Consider the following 26,957-nt stretch of genomic DNA (forward strand, 5'->3'; position numbering starts at 1 on the left):
ATACAAATGGTTGATGGGTCCGACTACTCTGACTCAGAGGAAGTAGTAGGGGGGCTGGCCATTGGGTGAACATTTCATTTCATTTTCCTCTTCCTCCTCTATGTGCAACAACCTATGAGCTTGCAACTGTGAAGAAAATGGCAAGATTAAATATTTGGATCAGTAGAACAATAAGACAAACCTGATTGGTTCTTTGTGATAGTTTTTCTCGCCATTAAGCCCTTTAAAGACCAGGGTTTGTCACCTGAGGCAAAAATGTTCCACCGAAGGCATCTTTGGCTCAGCACCAGTCAAAACAATGGCATTTAGGTTCATGAGGACCATACAAACCAGTGACTGTTTCCTTTATTCCAGGATGATGGGTTCAGCCAGACCTCTAAAATGGTGTGGCGGTAGGTCTGGCAATGCGAGACTCATGTCATGACCCTAAAATGCATCAATTAAAACTTTATTCCTTAACAAGAAATGCATAAAAACAGCAGTGTAGCCTATGTATTTTATGAATTACCAACATGCATTTTTTAATTCAACATAACAAGGACAAAGTCTTGGAATGAATTCATGGAAGTGACCCATTGACCTAATTATTTTGAATTTATTTTACTGTGACCTCTCAACAATGCTCCCCAAACCGTCATACATCTAAGGTCAACAGAAAAGTCTTTAGCGGGTTTTATTACATGAAGTGAACAGGGTCAGTATGAGGGCAGTTCTAATCAGAAATGATCCTGTTTAACCCCCCCCCGGAGAGCTGGAGAGTGACTGAGAGGGCACTGAGTGACGCAGGTGAGAGACAGGCGTCCACCAGCCCCTGGACCGCACCTCCCTTATCTGCCCATGGAACGGGCCAGGAAGGAGTGACAAAGGCCAGGGCTTTGGGTGCGATAAGGAAGGCCCTTATGTCCTGCTTTGGCCCTGGCTCTGGCTCTCGCACCCTGACTGTCCACTGTGAGAGGCCATCCAGGGGCCAACGAGGAACTGACCACAACTAGAAAAGAAAAGCCCCCAGGATGGTGTTTTCACAGGCAGGTATGAATCTAACCCTTCGCTGTCAGATGTACAGAGTGTCGGTGTGTATTTACATCTGGTAGCTCTGGGGCGGTAAAAGAAGAGCGGGAGGGAGGCAGAGAGTAGTGAGAGAGTCAGACAGAGAAAGAGGGTCAGTGGGAGTTCAGCACAGATTTTTTGCCAGTAGTCTCACTCTGCAGGAAAGCCAAATTGCTTCCGGATCTAGGTATCCACCCCTGCACAGTTCAGAGTAAGTGTTCCTTTCCCGCCTCCTCGTCTTCCTCTCTCCTTCCTTCTATTCATCCCGTCATCTTTTTTGTTTTGTTGCTCCACTTCTCATCTTGTTTTCACGTCATTGTCCTTATTCTGGCTGTTGGGCGGCATGGCACAGGGTGACAATGTCTGTAGGGAAGCAGTCTTTGAGAAGGATACCTCTATCTCGTTGGCAGTCGAGCTCTCCTATGAAACCATACCAGTAGATAACAAGACCCGGACCAAACCTGCAGGACAAAACAAAGAAGTCCGTCTTTTGTTAGTTTATCATTGATGTCATCTCAAAGAGTTCTGAAGTAGCTGTCAATAACTGTGTCCAATTTTAGCTCACCTGTTGACTTTGGATTTAGATACTTAAACAAGGATAAAAGACTGAGGAGATAAAACGATGGGACACTAGTGAAATTGATCTATGAGAGATAAGGTCACCGAGGTATATTCCTTTGATCAACGTCCAGGAAACTTGCTCCGAATCAAACAAAAAGCCGCCTGGAAGATTAAGATCTTTCTGACAGGGTGATACACACACGATCACATTACAATGGCGGTGAAATAACAATAATCTGTGAAATAACAAAGCTCAACCAAGGCCTCCGGAACCTGTCATCGGAAGCCTCTGGCACATAGCAGAGCACATAGAGTTCAACAAGTCTGAGACTGAAACACTGGATCTGATGGTTGATGTAAGCTGGTCCAACAGTGTCCAGCTGTTTCATTCACATTGACTTTAAAAGCAAAAGCAACTTTGCCTTAGTTGGCGTGTGCTGCAGTTCCCAAAGAGCTATAAATAATGACTCACCCAGCAACTGAGCAGTCAAGTTCATACTATTTAAGTGTAAGGTGTTTTTTTTCCCCTTCTTTCTATCTTTTGTTCTCTCTCTCTCATGTTCTTGCTGCTTTGTCTCTGACAGTCATTGAAGCTACTGTGAACCTGAGTGTCTGCTGAAAGGTGCACAAACAATTAAAATGGAGCAGTGCAATGTTATTTCCAAAGGGGAACAGCCATGGTTTGAAACTGAAGCCAATGTGTTGAAGTGTAAAAGATGCTGCTTCCAAAACTCCTGGGTGCAACTGACTCCCATTCATCTGGCAACCTTGGCTTTCCAAAATTATGTCAAAATTTTCTTAGGGACCCATTATGGTTTAAGCCAATTCATGTCAGCCCTCTGATTAGTGTATGGGTGGTCGTGAGGTTGAGAAAGTTCTTTCTTTAATACAATTTTAGAGCTCATTTAAGGCTTAGATTTCTGCTGTATGGATATTGACGGATAGTTTACTTGCATTCGGAGTTGCCTATTGAAGTTTCTGTTTATTGAATAAAAGATATTTCTTGTGACAGACCGTTCTACTGTAACTGTGGTTAAGAGGTGACACTTAAGAGCATCAACATCATGAAACACTTTGTCCTCAATGGGGCAATTGCTGTGCAACAGTAGAAGCAACACACAAGTACACATCCATCAATCAAATAACACAAATACATAATAGAATAAATATACTCATCACTATGGGTAAAAATATAGATAAAAAGTATAGATATGGAGACAGGATTTCAAACCAATAAAAAAAAAACAAAGAGGATTAGAAACAACACCACAGGTCAACTATCTTTTTTTCCAGGAGTTCAGTAGGGCAATAGCTGATGGTACAAAGGAATGTTTGTATCTGTTAGTTTTAGCAAGTGGAAGACTGAGAAGTGAACCAGATGGAAGAAACTGAAACTGTTGATGAAGAGGATGAGAGCAATGTAGTAGGATGGATTCTGCTTTCTTATCCAACTGTTTGTTGTAAAGTTTTTTGAGCAGTGCCAGTTATTTTAGTGCAGACATGAACCACCTTATTGAGTAGGTTCTTCTGCTTTACCTAAAGTGATTGGAATCAACAAATAAAAGAAAAGGTAATCACAGATTTCGATAAAAGAACAATAAAACATGGTCATCAGGGTTGAGTCAATCTGGAATTTCAGTTTCCTAAGACAAAAGAGACGCTGCTGGCTTTTCTTGTAGATCATGTCAGTATTTCTCTCAAATGTCAGCTTATTGTCTGGTATAGTTCCTAAATACTTGTAGGACTCTACAACCTCTACATCCTGTCCATCAATCACTGTGCTGTCGGGAGAGAGCCGCAAGCATCTCAAATCTATACACGTCCTTTGTCTTTGATACGTTCAGAGATAAGTATGAACCTTGACACCATTTTAAAAAATAGTCGACTACGGGACCATGAAAATTTCCAATGCCATTCAGCAGGCTCACAATAACTGTATCATCTACGAACTTCAGTATATGATGGTTTGCAAATGTGCTACAGCAGTCGTTAGTGTACAGAATAAACAACAGAGGGGAGAGGACGCATCCTTGAGGTAAGTCAGTACATGTTACAGATAGATCAGAAAATTGATCATTAACTCTCACTCTTTGCAATCTGCATGTCAGAAAGTCCAGAATCCAACCCACAATACTACCCTCCAGACCAAAGTTGTTGATCAGTCTCTGGATTAGCAGATGTCACTGCAAAGTAATGAAGGCAGATGAAAATTCCACAAACAGCAATCTAACATGATTGTTAGAACCCTTAAGGTGCTTGTAGATGTAGTTTAATAAGGTTAAGGTGGCATCCTGACCCCTCTCTTGGTCCTGTAGACACATGAAATGTTTCATGATGTCTACCATTACATTTCAATAATAATTTCCAGTCCCTTAGCTTAATTTAGCTGCGTTAGCAAATGTTAGAATTGAAGTGATACTGCAGTGTGTACCAACTGTGCTAGCTAAAGGTGACATTACTGTTAATATAGATATTACTGCATTATGCTGTTAATGCATCTATATGAATGAATGAATGGTTTATTTTTGGTTTGTACATTAATCGTCGCACACACTATAACTACAATAAACATAACAACAAAAAGAAGGTCTAGGCTAGAGGCAAAAGCTTATTTTCTGAAGAGAGGTGATTGACACGCACATCCAAAAAATGAGAGGTGTGAAGGATCCCAAAAAAAATTCTGAAAAAATAAAAGAAGGTCCGCACAACCTGTGAGCTCCCAGAAAGTTTACTGGACAACGTGGTGATGTTTCAGGCCAAGGCCCTTCATCAGACTAAGGACTAGTCTAATGAAGGGCCTTGTGTGGACCTTCTTTTATTTTTTCAAAAACTTATTTTCTGCCTATCCTTTTTATATGTGTTAGCATTTAGCATGAAATTACATGTCAGTGTCTGGCACAACATCTTCTATCTACCAGTGTGATAATTTTTTCCCCCAGAAAGTTAGCAGTGGCGTTAACTTCATTAGTTTAATGTGCTTACATCATAGCCAAGGTCCTCCCCCATGGTTTACATATTACCAAGGAGGTAATATGTAAACCATGACATTACTGATACTACTGTTATATGCTTGCAATAACTAATGATTGAACTGTATTTTAACATTTTAGCAAAAATACTTGTAATGTAGCATTAGCTTAGTCAGAGTCATCCCTTGAGCTTCCCCAACTGAACACTTTAGTCCAAATATGGTTACCCTAAAATGCTGAGATGGTGGTGGCTAATATACAGGCAGTGGAAAAACACAGTGTACCACAGTAGCAATGTCCACTTCTTTTATGTAGTTCCTTTTATATTTTACTGTTTCTTCTCACAAAAGCAATAAATCATCTTTCAAGCTATTTATAATGCCTCAAAGAGCCACCAGTGGCCCCTCTCTGCCTCGTATAGATCATGACTATTCTTTGAACATTAGCTGCCGTGCATAAAGACATGTCACAGCTGAACTCTGAACGCAGACCACCTCAACCCCCAAATGCAAAACCAGATTCAAGGGGGCTGACAGTGTTCAGGTCCCAGACACTCTATCCTCCGACAGTTAACAATGTTGTGGGGCCTCAAGAGACACAGACAGGAAGCTAGAAGTTCAGCTCCAAGGTAAAATGCATAAAATCTTTACCTGTGATCAATCATTTCAAATTAAAACACTGACTCAAGCACCCTATGGTACAATTTCCTTAATAATTACAGGAATCTTGAGTCTTTTTATGAGCTTTTTATAAATACCTAGATATTGACCTTACAACTTCTGCGAGGTATATTCGAACCACATAAATTATAAGTACTCAGCTGTTGTGACACTGCCAGCTATATGTTCTGTACTGTGCTGACTGGGCCTTGAGGCAGTGCATGTTCTACATACAGTACTTGTATGGAGTCAGACACATGCATGAAAAAATATCTGACTATACACTCATACACCCCCTCCCTTGAAAGAGGCCCTTGCAGCAGTACATGCTTCCTCGCCCCGTCCTGCATTCTACGTTGTACAGTCAGTGTGTGATTTACGGTGCAGTATCTGTGAGCAAACAGGCCAAAGCTAACAACCCTGCAGAAAGCCCACAGATGCACACTGCAAGTTCACCACAATGTCACACACATAGCTCAGCCTCTCAGCACTGCACAAAGCTCAAGCCCCCCGAACTCTCATCGTTTCCACGGTCCACTGATGCACATGGCCGCCAACTCTTAATATGGAAATGTTATGGAAACAAAACCTAAACATTTACATTAGATGACTTTGGAAAAGGGGTTATGCTCTTCTTTTTATGAAGCCGCTGTGCTGTATGTATTTCCTGAGCTCTGGATGGGGAGGCAAGGCTGAAAAGGGAAGAAAAGGGAGAGCAGCCTGTGCAGAGTGGAAAGGCAACCTTCTGAAAAGGTTAAAACTGTACATCAACAGATAAGGCAGCAGTGTACGATACATCATGTCCTAGGTTTGTCAGGGGAGGCCAAGCACAAATTGAAACAAGCAAAATTATAAACACAGGGGAGCTATGTCACCAAGGCCTTTCCATACCGTAAAGAAAATAAATGGACTTTGAATCATACTCAGAATGAATACAAGTCAATACTATAGGGACCTTGTGGAGGAAAGAGACTGGGAAAAGAAACAATAACAACGAGGGAGAAAGGAACAAGTCGAAGGGGCTACAGTACAAAATGCTCAAGAAGCTTCCAGAGAGGGCGTCCCATAAATCATTTCTGCATTGTCATTGCAACATGTGCAGGTGCAGGATACGTAATGTCAAGAAAAGCAAATTAACTTACAAACATCATACTACAACATTCTGCTGTTTGACACAAAAGGAAAATTGATAGTTCTTATTGAGAAAGTGGACTCGAGATTAAGTATTGGCTCAGTCTAGTCAAGTCAGTCAAGTCAGTCAAGTCTAAAAACACACTTTTTCTCATTGGCTTTGAATCAATGAGTGAGATGTGTTTTTTTTATATTTCCTATGTTGTTTTTACCAGATTTTAATTTGTCTTTGTTTTTATCATGGTTGTATTTTGTTGTTCTTAGCCTGCTTTGTACCCTGTGTTATCACTGCTTTTACTTATTTATTCCCTTGTTTTATGATTAGTGTATGGCACTTTGGCCAGCTGTAACGTTCTTAAAGTGCTTTATAAATAAAATTGTTGTGTTGTGTTGTGTTGTGTTGTGTTATGGTATGGTATGGTAAGTCCAGTTTAAAGGTTTTGATACAGTGAGATCAGTGTTTCCCAGTTCTTATGACCCATCAACACTAATGCTATTACTTTAAAAAAAAACTGATAATTTTCCCTATGCTTGGACAAGTTGGGTTTTAGGTGGCAAAAATTCAAATTGAAAAAAGTATTCCTAGAGTAAAAGTTTTTTAAAAACTCCAGTATGTGTAGAATACAGAAGACTAGAATACAGCAGAGTGACACCCCAAAATACCAAATACCAAAGTTTTTTGTTGCTGCATCCATTCCTATCCACGCTGTTTAAACTCCCCTAGAAACAATGGTTTATCTGACTATGTGTTGAGCATTGTAGTGTGGACAGATTTTTGAAAAATGAAGGACGTGTGAACAGATTTTTAGAAAAATATCTTTACTAGTGTAAACATGGCATCAGTCTGACTCACAGGAAGTAGCCTGTCATTCCCCTCCACTCTATCTGCACGTTATTGTTTTCAGGGTCACTCTTTGTATACGAAACAACCACCACCTTTCAGTTAGTAATTTTATAATGAAAATGGCAAATTTTGAGAAAAAAAAGGATGTCTTTTAGGCCCACTTTACATAACAATAGGGATGTAACAATATAACGATAAACTGCGGTAAAATTCCTGACGGTTAGTATTACCGCTCAAATTGTAATTATCACAATAACTGTGTTTGATTACCGCACTTGGAAAACTCACGGTACTACTAATTTCCTAGAGAAACAGCAGCACTCCAGGCGCACATGCCAGTTTGCAATGTTTGGCCTCTGAAAACATGGCTGAAGGCACCTGCATGGAGAACACTGTGGACATTCAGGGCTAGCATGGTCCTGTACAGACCCGGTCCGAGCACAGAGAGAAGAGAAGAGAGAGAGAAAGAAGAGAGGGAGAGAGAAGAGAGAGGGAGAGGGAGAGAGAGAGAGAGAGAGAGAGAGAGAGAGAGAGAGAGAGACAGACAGATGCAGAGCCCTATAAAGAGAGTCATGACATCTTTGATGTCACCGCTCCGGTGATCACGGGTTCATGTCACTGGCTGATGCTGCTCTCTCACTGGCTGACGTTCTGTGACGCTGTGTTCTCATTGGCGGAAGTTCTGTGACAGTTCGCTCTCATTGGCTGACGTTCTGTGACGCTGCGCTCTCATTGGCTGACGTTTTGTGATGCTGCTCTCTCACTGGCTGATGTTCTGTGACGCTGCGTTCTCATTGGCTGACGTTCTGTGACGCTGCGTTCTCATTGGCTGAAGTTCTGTGACAGTTCGCTCTCATTGGCTGACGTTCTGTGACGCTGCGCTCTCATTGGCTGACGTTTTGTGATGCTGCTCTCTCACTGGCTGACGTTCTGTGACGCTGCGTTCTCATTGGCTGGCGTTCTGTGACGCTGCATTCTCATTGGCTGAAGTTCTGTGACAGTTCGCTCTCATTGGCTGACGTTCTGTGACGCTGCGCTCTCATTGGCTGACGTTTTGTGACGCTGCGCTCTCATTGGCTGACGTTCTGTGACGGTGCATTCTCATTGGCTGACGTTCTGGGCAGCTGTCTCTTTCTCTCCCTCTGTCTGTCTCTCTCTCTATAAGGTGACATCTTTAATGCACATTTGTATGTTTGATGTTTACATGTTAATATTTGAATGTTTCTGCCAACAGAAGTACACTGTGCCTATTATTTATTTAGTTTTTATTTTTTAAAATCTAACTTCGTTCAATTATTTCAGTGAGTGTACTTTTTGAGCATTTTGAGCACAGTCTCAACAATATCGCGATAATGATAACCGTGATAATTTTGGTCACAATCGGGATATGAAATTTTCATATCGTTATATCCCTAAATGACAACAGTTTTATGGATGAGACAAAGGTTTTGTTGCATTTTGGCATTTTAGAGCCTAAAAGGGAAACATTTAAATACGCCCTCCAGAGTGGATTTCTTTTCAGATGCAATAGCCATGGTTGCCGTGTCAACAGGCAAGCTGGAGTTTCCAGTGAAAACACTGATGGCAAAGCTCTGCTTTGTGCATGCGCATTACACTTCCGTCAAAATTGCCGTGCACTAACTGGATGACAACAATAACAGCTGGCTGTACTTCCTTGTAGTGGTCACAAGGGGTGTGTCACTACAAAGTTACATCACCGACTATGGGCCTGGCATGCATACTACAGTGTTTTTAATTCCTTTCAGTGTTTCAATGTAAACAGGTTTTGTTTTCACTCTTTTATTGTATAAACCCAACCAGACAAAGGAAATACTTTTGTGTTTTTTTGCGTGAAACTCAGGGCCTTACATTGCACTCTATTGTTTTGGTGAATTATCCACTTTAATGCTAGAGCTCATTGTTCAACCAAAACAAATTCCTCCTATGATACTATTTTGCAATATCATCATCACTGCATCCCTGTCTTAGTGCTCCTTAAGACAATTATGATTTATTTAAAGATAAACAAAATATCAAAAACGAAGAGATAGGCCCTGCTATGCAAGACTAGTGCAGAAAAAAATGTAACGTCTTAACCTAATACAGGGCAGTCGTACTTTCACACACTGCACAGAGTAATTCTAAATGTATTTGATACCCTATATACTTCTATACAGTCTCTCAACAGTTATGATGTAATGCTTCGGAAAGTGAATGCACTTGAAAATGTAGGTAAATTGTGGTTTATTATATGGGCTGGCCCATTTTAACCTGGCGTTTGCTTATTACGCACGCCACCTCTAAGTCAGCCATCTTCCAATAAACACCTAACTATGTAACGAGTTGGTGAAATTGTTTGTGAAATGTAGCTAATTTCAGCAAAGGAGCCACTTGACAAGCCTGGGCGTGGATTGCGGCTGCCAGCCATGCTTTCGTTAGTGTTAATGAGCGGGTGGTGGTCGCATTTAAAGCAGGTGCCAAGCAGCTTACTACGGCAGCTTAATGAGAGCAAGGCACTCAGGAACAAAAAGCCTCGAAGAGGGAGTGTTATTAGTGTCTGCGTGCACACATAGCACAAGTCAAGCAGCCAAGGCTCACACTGAGCTAAGCATTGAAAGAAATCTCTGCATCTTAAATGCATAACCCACCCCCACACACACACAGAGCAGTAGTAAAAAACCTAATAAAATATAAACTATAATATCCAAAAAATGTGCTTTCTTGATTTTATTTCTGCCCTTCCAGTTTTTTGAGAAGTCTTGGGTTGCTGGAGGTTAGACATTGGGGCCCACAAAACTCAGTGTTTAACATTTCTTTCTACCGAACACACAGATCAAGGTTAATATGATCTGCCACATTTGGTGAGAAAAAGCTTTACTAAAACTGGAGGCCAAGCACTACTGCCAAAACACATTAAGTGACATGATGAATTATCAATAAAATCAAGATGAATTTACGCTCAACTTTGAAACACCTCACTTCATTTTTACATACCACACAGACCCATTTTAAACAAACGCCCCGCAATGATTTAGACAGCATAAGCCTCTACCTGAGGGTGAACCGTGTCTCTGAGGTCTCCCTACAAAGACTTCTTTGTTTTCAGCATCCATACATCAGTTCACAAGGTAGGACCACTAACACACTGCCAAACATTAGCTTTAGTCAGTCTTTCTCTGTTTCCTGAAATACAGGTATGGAACCTGTCCAGCTTCTTTTAAGGCACACAGTATTGAGAGACATTGAGGCGAGAGGTGTGGAAGAATAAAAGTCTACACAACTGTGTAAACAGCAAAAAAAAGTGTGTGTATTGGTGACAAATGGACTGTTCTGACATCACTACATGTTTAATGCAGCTGACAATAGTAGCATATGAGCCACTCAGCTAGTGCTGTTCCACAACCAAAAGACAAACCTGAAAACCATGTAAGTATATGTCACTAAGATGATTTTTAATCTGATAAAACCAAAAATTATATTTAAGGCAACAGTTTGTGGTTTCAGTTTGGAATGGAAGAGGTGGAGTACTTCTGTATCTGTCTTCTACTTGAGCAACTTTTTACTTCCAGCGTCTTAATTCTTATATCTTTATTTACTACTGATGGGAAAAAAAAACATCTGTAGATGCATCCACCAGTGACTATAACAAATTAGAAATGTAAAATGCAAACAACAGGAAAAACTATTCTCAAAGTTAATGATAACTATTTTGAATGTATTGTTAAATAGGTTTTTTGATTGATATCAGCATTACTGTGGCTAGGCTAACAGGTCTCTTTAAGTCTGTTTACAGTGATGCTTAAGAGTATGTAAGCACAAGTGTTTGGATAATTTGACTTAAACTTGCAAAACTTTATGTAGTGCCTTTGCAATATCATGAAGTTGGACTTAAAACATGTTTTGACCATTTTCAGTCCACATAGTCTGACTGTGCAGAGGGGTCTCCAGCAGGTGTGTCGAAGATGTCCCAATTTATGTCTGAACAGGTAATGGACATACGTGAAAGTTTTATGGTCATTTTGACATGTTACAATGCTCTATGTTCTGTTAATCTGTACTATTCACTTTATCATGTAATGCATTATTTAAATGTTTGTTGGATTGTCAAAGTCTTGACACTGCAAGTGAATTTACTGCAGTGATGAGTTAGTTTCTGCTGTAGTGTTCTTTATTTCAGAAGATTTTTCTGTTGATTATTGACAAAACCCAGACCCCCAAATTATGGAATTTGGGCCAGTCCTACTTAATTGGTGAAAATGCGTGCTTGGTAGTGAGACATTGACTTTGAAATGTTTAAGTTTAGTTAAAAATTACAGAGAAAATAAGTCAGAATAAATACATTCGGCTGTAGCTCATCAATCTCAGGAGAGATATTCACTATTGAGCCCATCCTGTAAGTGATGCTACACTACACTGCCGGGCCAAAAAAATAGCCCCACACACAATATTTAATTGTATTGCCTTTATCTTTGATTAGAAGATACATTTTCTGTGGCATAAATGCTTATCCAGTATGACAGAGTTGCAATAATATTTGTACTGATGATGGGAGTGTGAAACCGCTGTATAAAGTCTTTTCCATCACATCCCAAAGATTCTCAATGGGATTCAGGTCCAGACTCTGTGGTGGCTAATTCATGTGTGAAAATGATGCCTCATTCTCCCTGAACCACTTTCACAAATCAGACGAACTAATGAGTGCTAGCATTGTCCAATCTTTATCCCCCCTAACAACTTTGTTTGAAATACAGAAATGAGAAGCTTCTCATTGCATCAGTTAACCCATAAAGACCCAAACCTCCATCGTTAACCTAAAGCATCTATTGATCTAAAATGTTTAATACCTATTGATGCACTAATCCTATCAATACATTTAAATAATTAGTGTGAAATGCAGTTTGTAATCTTTCCATGATCATCAGAAAAGACCCATTTGGACATTCAGAGGCTCTGTAATTACTGTGGAAACATCGTCATCTTCTACAACATTGATTCACCCGTAAAACCCATGGAGTTGGATCAATGACAGTGGATGGACACACTTGTTTATGTTCAGTTCATGAAATATTTGCTGCAAAAATCCCTTTTTCTTCAGTTTTTTTCTGTTTTGATATAATAACCTTTGAATTAACTGAGTTTTCATGAATATCTAAATTAAATAGATGTCTTTTTGATATATTATTGGTAATAATGTAATTAAAAATGATAGATATTTGTTTAAAAAAATACTAAGCCTATTAGTGGCCTGTAAAAAGGCCATTACCAAAAAATGGTGCAGATTAGAACCACCTAAAACTAACGACTGGCTACAAATTGTGAATGGAATATTTGAGATGGAGATTCTGACCCACAGATTGAGGACTAAGGGAGAGCAGTGTCAATAATACTAGCAAATTAGGATATTGGTATTATTATGTATTTTTGTATTATTACAACAATTATTTTCCCCCTCACTTCCCCCTCTCTCTTTCTCACTTTCATTCACACCCCTCCTCCCCCTTTTCCCTATCGCCCCTAACCAAGCTATAGTGTTTAGTTGCTATTTACATTTATGATCTTTTTCATTGTAATATGACATTGTCATTGTTGTCTGTCAATACTCTGTCGTTGTTGTTTTTGGTTGGTTTGTTTATTTATTTGATTTCCCCTTTATGTGTTGTTGTTTTTTCTGTCCACATTGTCTTGTCTGTCACTAATAAAAAAAAAAAAAGAAAGAAAGAAATGGACAATTTTCATTTCACTGTCACATTACTAAAACCAATTGTTAGTCACAAAGGTTTTTTATGGTCAATGTATCCCAAATGTCCCTTATGTTTGTATTGTACAAAATCCAAAACAACAACAGAAATAAAGTAACAAAAAATAAATCTAAATCAAATATAGGAAATGAAATAATAGGAAAGCAGATGATTTGCAGTGGAAAATGCAAAATATTGAAGATAATATAATAATAAATGGCAAAAAAAAAAAGAGTAGCACTGGGTCGTTATGGGTTAAGATGTAATACCTTGTTGTATCAGAAACATATTCATCACTTAAGTATCTGAACTATTTGCTTTATTAAATCCAAGTGGAAACTTTTTTTTTGGCCAGATTGTGTGTATGAATCTTTCTGCTGTATCAAATATTGTTTTGATTTCATCTGATACTCAATGAGAGCTTGACCCGTGCCTGTTTGTCAGATGATACGACCCTGGAACTGATCACTGTACACCCATCTCATGGACTTAAATACATGGCTGTTTGTTGCAAGTCAGCCAGTCTGATGATGATTACGCCTCTGATAACAAAAGCTTCCTTGCACACAAATAGGATATTTAAAGCCGAGCCTGTCCGGAGGGGCGCCTTCAAACAGGGAGGTAAATAATCACTTGCTACCAACTATACATCCTACTGCCCATAAATAACAGGAACTGAATGGAAGAGTTAACCTCCCACATACGAGTTATTAATATGAAGAGGGCTAAGAATAGCACATCTTATTTTTTTCCTCCACCTCTTTTCTTTTTAAGAAAATATCAATTCTGCTCAGGTATGTAAAACACAAACACAAGTTAAAACCTACACATAGTCTATAATTAAGGTGGAATAGAGGGTAATAAAGACAGAAAGAAAAAAACATCTTCCACTATGTGTAATTCTCTCAGACGTTTTTATGTTTTCTGTCGATGGGGTATGGAAATGGTACGTGACACGGATGTGGTTTGCGTTTGTCACTGGTGGTGGAAGAGTGTTTTATGTGTACATGTGTTTGTGTAGTGTGCTGTTGGGTGGGTTAACACAAAGGCGTCTAGGTGTAATGTGTACGTATGCGAGGTGTGGAAGGTCAAGTTGAGTGAGTGTGCTCTAAGTTGAATGTTGTATTTCACACAGGCAGCTAATTTGCAGTCTCTGATGAGGATTACAATGTGTTATCTGGTAACTATAGCAACCGGCAGACCGGGACAAGCTTCCAGCCCTCTGACCCACCACAAAATTAGTCACTGCTCAGCTGACGTACCTTAGGAAACCCATGACACACGTTATTATGAAATATGTAACCTCTAGCAGCTGCATAAGGAGTTGGCTCGCTAGACAAATATTTGGTATATTATCAGTAGGGTGTTTTAAAAAGAAAGTCTCAATTCACTACAACAGTAAACATTCAGAAATGTTGTTCACCATAGAATATTTACATATCTTTTAAAGTATCCACTGTAATTTAGTTCAAAATAACACAAATAAACCCCTGAAAATACCATTTACTCCAATACAGACCTTATGCAAAAAAAAAAAAAAAAAAAAAAAAATTGTTCTGAAACATAAAGACTTGGCAGGATTACAGCATTCTAGTTACGTAAACTGGGTTTAAAATGAGCAATTCTACAGCTGCAATTATGACTAATTTTGGTATAGTAAATCTAGGTTTGTTGATCTAAACCAAAATGAAAGTGTACAATCAATATCAAGACACCTGCTTAAAATTAATATAAAAGTAAAGTATTAAAGCAGGCAAAAATCCATTAAATTTAACTCAATACTCACTAAAAAAACTCTGTTATGTTAAGTTATCTGTTTTACAGTGGGTCAAATCTTAGCATTCTGATCGATGAAGGAAATTCAGTAATACCATAAAACTTGACTACATTTTTGGTCTGTTTTTTACTTGAATTTTTCTTTTTGGGTAATCAATCTCAAACACACAGCTGTTTTTTTAATAAAATTTTTGACGTAAAAAGTGGATTACACATTACAATTGAATGTAAAGGTTTGTTGCTGGTGAAATTAAGTGTTAAGTGTTAATAGAGGAGTTTAAATGTAATCTACAGTTCAGTACAACTTTATATAAGGTTAAAAAATAATCATACGCAAAAAGTCTATGTTAATTCATTGTTGTTAGTGTTTTATTATCTAACTTTAACTCCTATCACTCCAAAGCCCCCCAATACCCCTCCTACATCACTGTACTATAGGGCTCTATAATCTTTATCTCACACTAACACATTATCACTTTCGCTGACCTCAGGTCCCTTCACAACCTCCTATCACCTCAGCCACCTTCTCACATTAACTGAAAATCTTATCACCCAACACACACATGTAATCTGACAGACCCTACACCAATCAGCTGATTGATAACCTGCCTAAACATGTGATTGTATAAATGAGTACCTGGGCTAATAACAAAGCTAAAAATCAACCCTTAAAAACAAATTGACAGGGAAATAGAAAGATTTAAAAAGCATCGCCTCACATCATCTTTTAGTCCTGGTTAGGATCTGGGTCCAATATTATGCTTCCTAAACATCCTCCAGCTGAAGGGAGGGGTCTTAATCAGTGTTTGGAACTTGTTAAGTCCCTTAACCGAGCATGTCGCCTACCACATTAGCAACACATATCTGAGGGACAAGTGTGCATTGTGTGTATAATATGTGCTGGTCCCCTCTTAGATCTATGGCGTCACGGTCCAACGCGCTCTGACATACACTGGTCTGCTTTGAATGTGGAGCGAAACCAAACAAGGTGTGGTCTGGCCTCAGCTTTGTCTGTTTAGTGTTCAGAAGTCGGTCCAAACAGCACCGAGGACACTGCGTACGACAAAACAACGTACCGATGACAGCAACAAAACAATCCATATCAGAGTACGGATGGAAGCATGGAAATAATTATGATTCAGTTTCTAACCAATGTAAGCAAACGTTCATTCCAGACTGTGCCTCGGTTATATCTGCACTGGTTTTACATCAGCCTACGTCCACACCAATACGCCAATGCTTGTTTTAAAGGCACTAGTTTAGCTGTGTTTACACATAGCGTTCACGCCACTCTGGTGCTTTAGGACCACGAAAATAGAGACTTTCTGAAACACTACTGACTGTTTTAGTTTGGAAAATAGTAATATAGAAGGACACTTTTGGAAATGATGATTTCATTTGCTTCCCTGATTCGTTATGCCACAGTCTTGACATGCCACAGACATTTTCAGTGGATACTGAATTTCAGGTCTTGAGTATCTGCTATAAATTCGATGTACAGTAGATACTGACAAACATATGATTCTGTCCTTGTTGTCTGCATAACATTCTGCATCTTTATCGTGCAGCAGCTGGGAACTTGGGAAAATTCTCATGTCCATAGGGGTTTCAGGTCCCCGTAGTCACAATGTTATGTGTTGTAAGTGTGACAGAATGTACAGAGCTCATGTCTGAAACTTTATTAAAGTTGCCCTGCCACATGTATTTCATTACATATTTCATTATTATTATTTCATTACTTTTGTGGTAATGTCTGAAGTTCTACCAATGACTCTGTGACATTTTTTGTGGGAACAAATGCCTTGGTTACCAAGTTTCAAGCCATTCTAACGTGGTATAGAAAGCCTGCTGGAAGACTCAGCTCAATTTGTGCCATTTGCTAATCTGCTTGACTCTGATTGGCAAACAGCCAGCCAATGAGAGCGTGGCTTTTCAGCATCCTTTACCCTATGCAACAAGTAGAGGAACTGGTAGAAACCGAAAGTGAAACTTAACATACTTTGAACGTCTGACTCCCAGCTTCTATGCCTCTCTTGTACAGTGGACCTTACACGGAACTGTCACAACTTCTAACCTGTGTCCACTGGGCCCCCTGGGAATGCTGGGCCCCATGAATTTGTCATGTTTACCCCCTCCCCCTTTACAGCATCCCAGCTTGTTGCATACGAATAGAAAACTATCACTGAGTTAGATGAATTCTGTGGGTGTGGTCTCACCTGGGCGAGCTCATGAATAGTAATGAGCTCAGGCATTACCACATCACACTGACCAGCTTTTCTAATTGACCTGATTTCTCCGCTTATTTCTTTCCAGTGGCAATAGCAGACAGAGGAGGTAGCGGTTCATTTTCAAATTCACTACATAACACAAACACCTATGGACCGAACATATTTCAAAAAATACAAGTAAAAATGGTTCTGTGTGGCAGGGTACCTTTAAAATGCTTGTATGGATGGAGATAATTTCGTTTTAGAACGCTACTTTAAAATAAAAAGTCTCTCTCGTAGTCTTTGCAATTTTAATGTACTTTTTAATATCCACCGTCTCTGTGTTATTCTTTGGCTCTATAAGGGTTAACGTTCAGATGGTCAAAGCTCACCTGATCTTCTCTCAGATATCGACTCCCCATCTTCCATAATGACCCTCTACATCATGGAAATGGCTTGATCTCTTCAGTTATGACACACTGAGTGGGTGTTCATTAACACTTAATGATGATATTATTTAATTCTATTACAGCAATGGCTTCAATTTGTGCCTCCTATGCATGCGGTGCACTCAAGTCTATGAGCTTGAATTGAAGTTCAAGTTCTTACATCACAAAGCACTGCACTGCCCTTGTTAGTATGGGAAGTAAAAACAATATAAGAGATCTTGGCTCAGAGGCTTTTGTTGTTTGGAGACTAATAAGCCTCATCTACAAAGTCAAACAGTGGCCACAATGCTAATTTGGAGATCTGGCCAGAGAGTCCCACTGGTCTTTGATGAGTCTCCATGTCTATAAGTTCTGCTCTGAGACAGGAAGCTCCCTGTGGTGGCAGTTCATCGCGCAGGGGGCTGGGGAGGCTGCACAGACAGAGAGGACTACAGCGTCAGGGGGATACATGCTCCTTTAACCTGTTATTGTGAACTCCCAGCAGCCCTGGCCGATAATTGCCACCTGTCTCTAGGGGAAACACAGTCGAAGCCAGGCAAGAAGAACGGCCATTTTGTGTCTGATGCTTCTGCTGCTGTGCTCCTCGATCCCACGTAGCCCTGGTCCTAATCCTGCCCTTAACCTTGGCGACTAATGTGTTTTCAATTTAGGATGATCCCCCACTACAGGCACGGCTCTAATCAACAACAGTTTGTACTGTAATCCTATCTGGCCTCGCTATAGGGCAGCGTCAGCCGGACCAGGCGTCTGCAGGCCTGATGTGTCCAGCTAAGTAACAGTGTGATGTATGTATATGTATGTGTGATATCATGTTTATAGGTGAGATCATGGGATGTGTGCCTGATACATGGTTGTTTATCTTCCACATCATGAAAGGGTACGGAAATAATAAACATCCAGATTCTCACACACTCAGGAAGACCATATATAAAGCTTTATGGTGTTTTACAAACTAACTGCCAACACTAAAAAAAGATTTAATGAAAAAGAGCTCTAGTTTTGGCACTGTATTTTATTTAAGTAGCTATTTAAGGATTTCTAATAATAAGGATTGTTGCCACTTTAGATTCTTTAGCAGCAAGAAAAGCATATTTAACAGCTAGGAGATGGATAATAATGTATTAAATATATAAGGGTTAATAATGAAAAACTAATGTTTTTTTTTAAATAATCATAAGACACTCATAAGGCTTTCATTATTCCTAAGCAGCCTATAAACTGTTAACAAGTTTCCTATAACTGCTTATAAATGTCTTAACAATAAAAGTGTTAATGATGCGATTATTAACACTTATATAGTCCCATTAACACATTAATGGATCTGGACAAAGAACTTTATAAGGCCTTTATTAACTATTAATTAATATCTTGGCATATTTTTAACAAGGCATTTTTGATGAATTCTCATTAAAGTTTGGACTCAACATGTCAAAATGTTCTTAAATTAGAAATGTGGTAAAACATGCATTTCCAATTAAATTCTCAAAAATCAATCACTTCCATATGTGTCGGTTCTCTGTGAGTGTAAGTTTAAGAGTAAATTTAGACTCTACTCTGAAACTTTGATTTAATGTAAGCTGAATCAAAAGTTGGTCATGGAAAGGCAGGTGTGAATGTTTGTTTCGTAGGAACTTCTGGCCTCTGCATCCATGAGGCGAACCCTGCCCCAAAATTAGAGCGCGGCCTCTAATGTCTCTCTGGGAGAAAAAGAGGCCTGGCTTTCGTCCAAGTCAGCACCTTTGGAAGTGCAGTCGTGTTACCACTACTAAATCAACATGTCAGCGCCCAGCCCAGTGAACTTCTTCACCCAGACTCCACTGCTTACGGCTACCCCACACACCTAATGAATTGGTGTGAATGCCCATCTGTCTGCTAAAATGAAAAGGGGAAAGGAGATATGAGGAGAAAGAGTGAAAAGAAAAATATTTCTTTTGCAACCTGTGCATGGGAGACTTACCGGCCACAAATATGAGCGCAGCCTAGAAACGCGGGGAAAAGTCATTTAACCTGAAACTGCCACAACACAACAGACAATTCCAGTGTTATGGTATCCCAGCCGTCAGCCTTGGCCTCTGATTCCAAAATGGAAGTGTCCCAGTTCGGGGGGCGAGTTTAGAGATGGACACAGGCGAAGGGCCACAGAAAGCTGTGTGCTTACTCGGCAGTCTGTTTACATTCCTGAGGGTAATTTTAGCCCCTGGGGGGGTGGGCAAAGCAGGGGGGCCTACATGTCGTTGGGGCTTGTCAGTGGTCGATGGGCCAGCCGGCGCAGTGGCGGCACCTGGACATGTGGGTGGTACATAAAAACACACACATAGATGTAGACCTCCAGCAGACACACCACTGGAACCTTCCTGCAATTGGTGTTTGTGCTTTTTAATTATTTACAAGCTTTAGGAAACAAAAAAAGATTAAGAAGTAAATGCAGGTTGTTCACAATATCAAAAGCTACTTTGACTTGACAACTCTGGAAGCGTGGAGAACCAGAGATGTGGAAGAAAAGGGGTGTAGTCTTGCTAACAGGCCCACTGCTGAGCGCCATTAGCTTTGGACAACACAGGATATCCCTGGTGTTTTCACTGATGATCTAGGGTGCAAATCTAATTTCATTGTAGTTTTTAAAAATTTGCTATACAAACAAAACAATAATCTGAGCTCAAGAATCACTGAGAGCTTCTGTGTGCACGTGTTGGGATTTCTCTTTTTATTACTCCCAGCCCTGTGTGTCCCTTCAAAGGGCAAGAAAGCAAAATGTCCATGTGTGTTTGCGGTGTTCGTGTGTGTGTATGTGCGAGCACACGTGTAAAAGAAGACAGACACACTGAACGAGAGAGGGAGGGAGAGAGAGAGAGAGAGAGACTCTGAGCTTATCGAAACTAATTAGGCGAGGGATCAGGATGGAAGTTAAATACTGGGCTACATGTAATGAAAGAAGCAGAGTGGGGGACATCTAGGGGTCAGGCCCACACCAAACAGTGGTCCTCAGGCAATCTGGTATTGATTTTCACTCGTTTGGGGATGAAGGTGGACGAGGGGGAGGGAGTCATGGAGCGAAAGAGAGAGAGAGGCAGAGAGGGAGGGAAGGAGGCACTAGGGCAGAGGGTCTCGAGTTGTCAACTTGACAGTTTAACCCCTTTTGGAGTAGAACAAACAAACAGAGGGATCTCCTGGGCTGACAGCGTTGATCTGTCATAGCGATGACACTGCAAAGCCCCACACAATGCCACACAGGAGAGGAGAGTGGTGAGGAGAAGGAGGGGACAGTGGGGGGGATACACATATGCAGAGGCACATTCCTTAAGACCAAGATGATATGACTCTGCTCTGTTTAAGACCTACCATCTCTAACCTATGAATATATGCATCTCCAGAAGGTTTTGAAAGGTGAAGATAAACTATTGGATTTGCACATTTGCACTGAAATAGACACATTCAGGAGAAAATATTGATCAAATATAAATTCAAGGCAGACCAAAGGGCAAATACAGCTTGAAATTGAAGCCAGTGTAGAAATATCTTCAAGTTAAATATCACTAAAGGCTGACTCCAATTCAAAAAATATAAACTTCCCTATACACTAAATTGATTCTAGTCCAATTTCAACTAACTAATCAATTACTGAACCCTCTAATGACAGTATTGGTGGTTGTTTCTGTACATTATTACTCCCTTCATAATATTTTATGGCTAAGATAAGACAAGTAGACCTGATGATACAGACTTTCAGATATTTTGTTCATTACACACACACACACACACACATATATATATATATATATATATATATATATATATATATATATATATATTTTTTTTTTTTTTTTTTTTTTTTTTTTTTTTTAATTAATTTATTTATTTATTTATTTATTTTTCTTGAGAGATTACTCAAACTGTAGTTGTCATTAACAACTTGCACTAAGAAGACCCTCAAATTTCCAGTCTTTATTAACTGGCCTGTTAGCATGACATAGCTACATTAGCAGAAGCTAATGCTACTCATAATTCTGTGGGAGTGTTGCAGTTTATTTGTAGTTCTCAGTTATTAGAATTTTTACCTTTACTATTATTTTTTCCCCAGGCTTTTTAGCCTTAATTTGTATAAACTCTTATAACCCTGCAGCCAAAATGCAAACTCAGTTTTCCAAATGTTTGTCTATAAACCAGTGGCTGACATCACTTCATTCATAGTCAATGAAACTGAGTTAAATTAGGTTTAGTTAAATTATAGTTTTTCATCATGTCAAAAAGTTTTACGGTCCTTAATCAAACAGTGTGCTTAACCATCCTTGACCACACAGACACACAGATGTCAACCCTCCGCTCTTGTCACTCAATCTGTGAAGGCCGTCACCCCGAGCAACTTCCCTCTCATGTCCTTAAACACTCAAAACCCCCTTTCACTTTTCCCCTCAGACCGCCTCATCGCTTTGTCAGTTTGCCAAAGGGGAACTCCATTAGCCTGGCTGAAGACAAGAGCCCCCCAAATCAGTCCTATACTTAACGCTCACACACACACATGCACACACACACACAACTCACAGAGAGGGAGTGCGGGGAAGGCTGCTACGCACAGCTAAGGCTGTCCACATCAAATTAGAGTGGCCCCTATTGTCCCTATTACGGCCTGGGAATGCTCCATCATGACGGATGCTACGGGGTCCCTCACTTGTCAGGAGTTGTCAGACAGATAGGGAGTCTGGATACACACAGCTGACAGGTAATCTTAATGTCTTCAATTAGCCCAATTAGGCCTGTCATAAACAATTCGATAAGTGCTCGACCAACACAAACAGATAAACGCACGCACAAGCGCACACGGGCGCACACACGCGGAGGTCTGTGGGGTATTAATGAGAAGGGTAATGGGTATATCAGTGGACGGTTGACTTGTCTTTTGTTTCAAGGAGGGGTGTGTCCCCATCCCTTGCTCTCAGCTGTGCACTGCTGGCTGCTACCTGGTCAGTTCAAATTGTACTATCTCCTTTCATTAGCGCATCGCCGGCTGAGAATCTGAAAGGCCGTGACAAAATTCATTTGAGACGAGTGGGAGCAGATTGCCTGAAGCAGGTGCTATAAGGGAGATAAAACCTTTGTGAAGCTCTGCATGTGTGTATACGTTGTGTTTTCTAGTGCTGTGTCTGCGATAGAGGTTTTTCCCTGGTCTTCACATTTGGTTCTTTTTCTTGCTATGGTAAATGGGTAATGACACAAAAGTGCTTTTGGAAAAAAAAAAAAGAAAAGAAAGAAAGAAACAGGAGAGTGGAATCGGCCTAGCACACTTGAAGCGTTTACAAAGCTGCGGTGAAATCTAAATATTGTTTCTAGCGTGACTAAATAGGCCAACACCTTTCTCTGCAGAGGATGTGAGATAGCTAACATTGTTTGATTTAGTCTCTTTTATAATATCTTATCGCAGTGCAACGGTGACACCCACACTACATCCCAAGCTTTTGTCCTCTAACCGTTTCTTTAAATTCATCTATTTGCATTCGCTATCAATTTCTTGCCCTCCAGGTACACAGGACAAACCTAATGTTTAAAACAGAAACTCTGCAGTTTGCAAACACAAGGCCCGAGCAATGTTAGCATCAATATTTGAACAAGAACTTCACATCAACACTGCCTTGATCTTATGTACAAAGGCCCTGAAATGCCCCACATCAAGCAACAACACTGACACTTTCGATGCAGCGTTTATATATACTAGTCTCTGGGCATTCAGGGCGATGTTGTACAAAAGCAAGTAAAGAAAATGAATAAAATACAATCACTATACAAGAGTTCTGTTCAGACCAAGGCGATATGCTTGATGGTGAAATCCCAAGGCACATTTTCATTCAAGGAGTCAAACTGGGACGAGAAGACAAACCAACTGCTATCAGCAAGATCTGTGATGGACCTCTAACTCTACTTCTGATCTTTACCTCAAGTGACGGCTGGAATGCCATCTGAGGCGAAAAAAAAAAAAAAAGAAAGAAAAGAGAGAAAGAGAAAAGCCGTCACCGGGAAGTTGTAATAGGAAATTGCTCTTGGCAACTATTTGTTCAAGCACCAGATTTTTTTCGTCTTTATGCCAACCCAGAGAGCCCCCATTGGAAAACAGGGCAGGTCCCCCTAATGAGTAATCTATTTCAAAGCAGTCGTGTCTGGGCATGACAGTTTACTGAGAGGCTTGAAGAACTGGTAATTACCAGTGTTACGGGGCAATTAATGCATATTACACTGCGGCACTCATGGCGGTGACTGTCAGCTCCCCAATAAAAATGAGCACTCTTCAGCTAAAGGGTGACATTAATTGGGCCCTTAATGACTATGCAGAGGAACCAAGCCAAATAGGAACAAAACAGGGGACTTGCTCCGACTCCAGCAGAGGGCTGGAAATTGGACTAAAAATGAGATTAATTGCCATTTAGAAAAAAAAGAAGGGAAAAAATGTAGCGAGGGGAAGGGGGAGAAAGAGGTTGGAATTATAGGGTGCAGAGAGCAAGGGCTGCTCATACAGATGACAATTCAATTAATTATTTTATACTGTATTTTCTATACCTTAAGGAGACGGGCCTCGGGCTGAGCACCCACACACTGCATCATCTAAATATAATGAATACATCTAAAATCTTTATTTAAGGGATAGGGTACTTTCCCACATGAGAAGACAACACATATAGCTGTGATAAATCTAAGGGTAGTTATGCCGTGAGGAAGAAAAATATTATATCATGAGGCAAGATAGCATTGAGAGTTTTAAGGATACACACTTTCCAATGAAGCCTCAGGCCTAAAGTATGTCTTTCCACTTAAAACAGTCCATAAAAACATTAAGCAAGCCTTTCATTAAAAGTAAATCTGCCAAATTGCAGACCCAGAAATATTTGTTTAGGGGGAGATCAAATATGCAGTGAAGTAATTCTGATTAATGTTGGTGAAGCTAGGCACGTACCTGAATATGCAAGCCCCAAATCGTAAAAATATCAGCATGCAAAACATGCCGTCATTTGCATACATTTTTGATTTTGGATTTCCGTGCTATTTAAATATGCAGTTAGAAATAGTCCAGCACTGCCTCTTGCGCTGTCACGCTGCACACTCACACTGTCATTGGTCCTGATAGAACTCTTCCGCTTCAAAGGGAGCTTTGCAATGGAGAAGAGAATGAGCAAATATTTGAATTGCAAAAACACATCATCTTGCGAGGGGAGAAAATTCAAGACAACTTTTTAGAGTTAAAGACACTCCCAACCCCCAGCAAGCTAACCCTCCGCACACAGCACATAAAAGTCAACATATTCATAGCGTAAGCACTCTCCTCGCTAATTTACCATATCCAAATTTGTGTAATGGGATATGACACATTTTAGAGGGGATTGGAGAAAAAAACTTTAATTTGAGGAGAGAACCATAAAATGTTTAAGCTACCCGTGTATTTAACTGAAATCCACCACACAAATCCAGGTTCTCAGACAACCTGACATGGATTTGATTACAGACTGAAGTGTAATTAGCTACTTAAGCTATCCACTGGAAGGTCTGGAGTAAGCAGCAGCACCATCTCAGCTAGCTATTTCAGCATAACTAAAGACCTCTGTGCAGAAAGCCTTTTCCCCGCAGGAATGTGCACAAGCCAGTTTACAACCATTTTACACACACTCACATCAGGAGAATCTGACAGCATATAACTTCTGCAGAAGTTTGAGAAAACTGCAATGAATTATCTTCGTGACAAATCAATAATATGAGTCATGGCATATTTGAAAGTATGAGCTCCCCTATTTGATGCCAGGATAAACATGACATATGAGCCAAAAGTTACAAGTCTAGCCATAAAGGCCATGAACAACATTAACAGTAATAAATACCAATCTTCAGACATCTGAAAAAATACCCCTGCAAAGAGGAAAACTGCTGTGTTTATGATTGTTAATTTATTTACCACAGGCTACCTTGAATTTTAAATTGGGGAAAATGTGAGCATCTCAAACACATACCTAAGAAATCTCTAGGACACTTGGAGAATTAAGTGGCAAAATAAACTGTGGAAAGGGAGGTAAATCCTTGACGGGTGGAAAAGATACAAATACCTACATTTAGCTGAACGTAAAACATTTTCAGTGACAAAGTGTTTGCAGGATGAACTATTCAAGAATATTTTAAAAACTTCCACCAGATTTGTTGAATGTGGTCTATATTCCTGTCATTTTGTGGCATTTCACACTATATTTTCACCATTTTTTAACAAAAAGTAAGGCTCGGTACACGGGAAAATATCATATAGTAGAGTGATGAAATTTTAATGCTAATTATTGCAATTTTTTTTTTTTCTTTTGAGTTTATTTTGTTAGATTTTGAGCAAAAACACTAACACGAATCCATTTCAGAGTTCTGTTGTTTGACTTATTTTACTTATTTTGATACTGAAAAAACTTTTTATTATTATAATGTTCTATTACTTGGCAAGTGTTTGTCATGAGCTGATCATAATGATGGTAATGATGATAATGATGGTCTTGTTTCATCAGCTTAAACTCAGGAACCAATGACAGCCTTTAAACTTTAAGTCAATAATGATTTGACATTTACTTAGAAAAAGTAAACAATAACCCAACAAAGTACATATTTTATTCCACCTATAATGTATCAAACTGGAGTCATTAAAATTAACTTACTTTAAAATATTGCTATATCCTCCTGAGACCCCGTAAGTAAACATTTTTGCCATTTTACATTAAACAACTGCCTTAATTGGAAACAGCATGATGCAACAGTGTTTTTCAGATACATTTTTAAAAAAAAATTAGATATATAATGTCCTTTTCAGTGGACTTTTTTTTTTTTTTAAAGTAAAGCTGTGACACTCTTGTCCACTACAGAGGACAAAAATGCATTGCTAGGTCTCAGGAGGATATTATTAATATTACTATACTGAGCTTTAGATATGCTCATAATATATACAGTTTTCTAGACAGCCTAACAAATTATATAATAGTACACTGAAATAATTAATTATATTTCATCCTACATTAATTTTCCTGTACATTATGGCACTAACACCAGTTTACACAAACCAGCTACACCCTCTGACCATGTTTTTTCTATCACTACTTACTGTACATAAAACACACAGTTAGAAGATTCCATAAAATAAATAGAGGATGTAAATTGTTTACACACTTTCTATGGTTTTAAATTGTCTTTAAACATCAATCTCAAAGATGATACAATCTGTAATTACAGCTTTAAAATGCCTATTTCACGTCATGTCTTAACAGTAACCCAGTGTCCCTGCACCCACCCTCCCACATCGCACCTCCCACCGGTTCAACCCCACCGCGGCCTCTGCCTCTTCTTCTTCTGAACGGCCTCCCTATGTGTAGACAACTTGGAGACAGGTCTGAGCAGAAATCAAACCTGAATGATGGATGGCTTTACTGCACAATGACCTCTGTCACTGAGTTCTTGCCCTAAATCAATGCTAGCGATAAGAGCCCCGCGCCAGCGCTCACCTTGGTATGTTCACCAGCAGACCTTATCTGTGGCAGGAGGAAGTATGAATAATAACTAAAGACAAGCCACGACAAAACC

At 39.6% G+C, this 26,957-nt stretch overlaps 1 protein-coding gene across 2 annotated transcripts in view; it reads right to left on the bottom strand.

The window, feature by feature from the left end:
- Window positions 1-432: 432 nt before the first annotated feature.
- Window positions 433-26,957, bottom strand: part of cdin1 (CDAN1 interacting nuclease 1) — a 107,128-nt gene continuing 80,603 nt past the window's right edge. For both annotated transcript variants that reach the window (XM_030127652.1, XM_030127653.1), the window contains exon 12: window positions 433-1,508. In XM_030127652.1, the coding sequence (XP_029983512.1) occupies window positions 1,370-1,508 (139 nt within the window). In that variant the 3' untranslated portion in view covers window positions 433-1,369. The remainder of the gene's footprint in view (window positions 1,509-26,957) is intronic.

This window comes from Sphaeramia orbicularis, chromosome 22 (assembly GCF_902148855.1).
Source record: "Sphaeramia orbicularis chromosome 22, fSphaOr1.1, whole genome shotgun sequence".
In the NCBI taxonomy this organism is placed as follows: Eukaryota; Metazoa; Chordata; class Actinopteri; order Kurtiformes; family Apogonidae; genus Sphaeramia; species Sphaeramia orbicularis.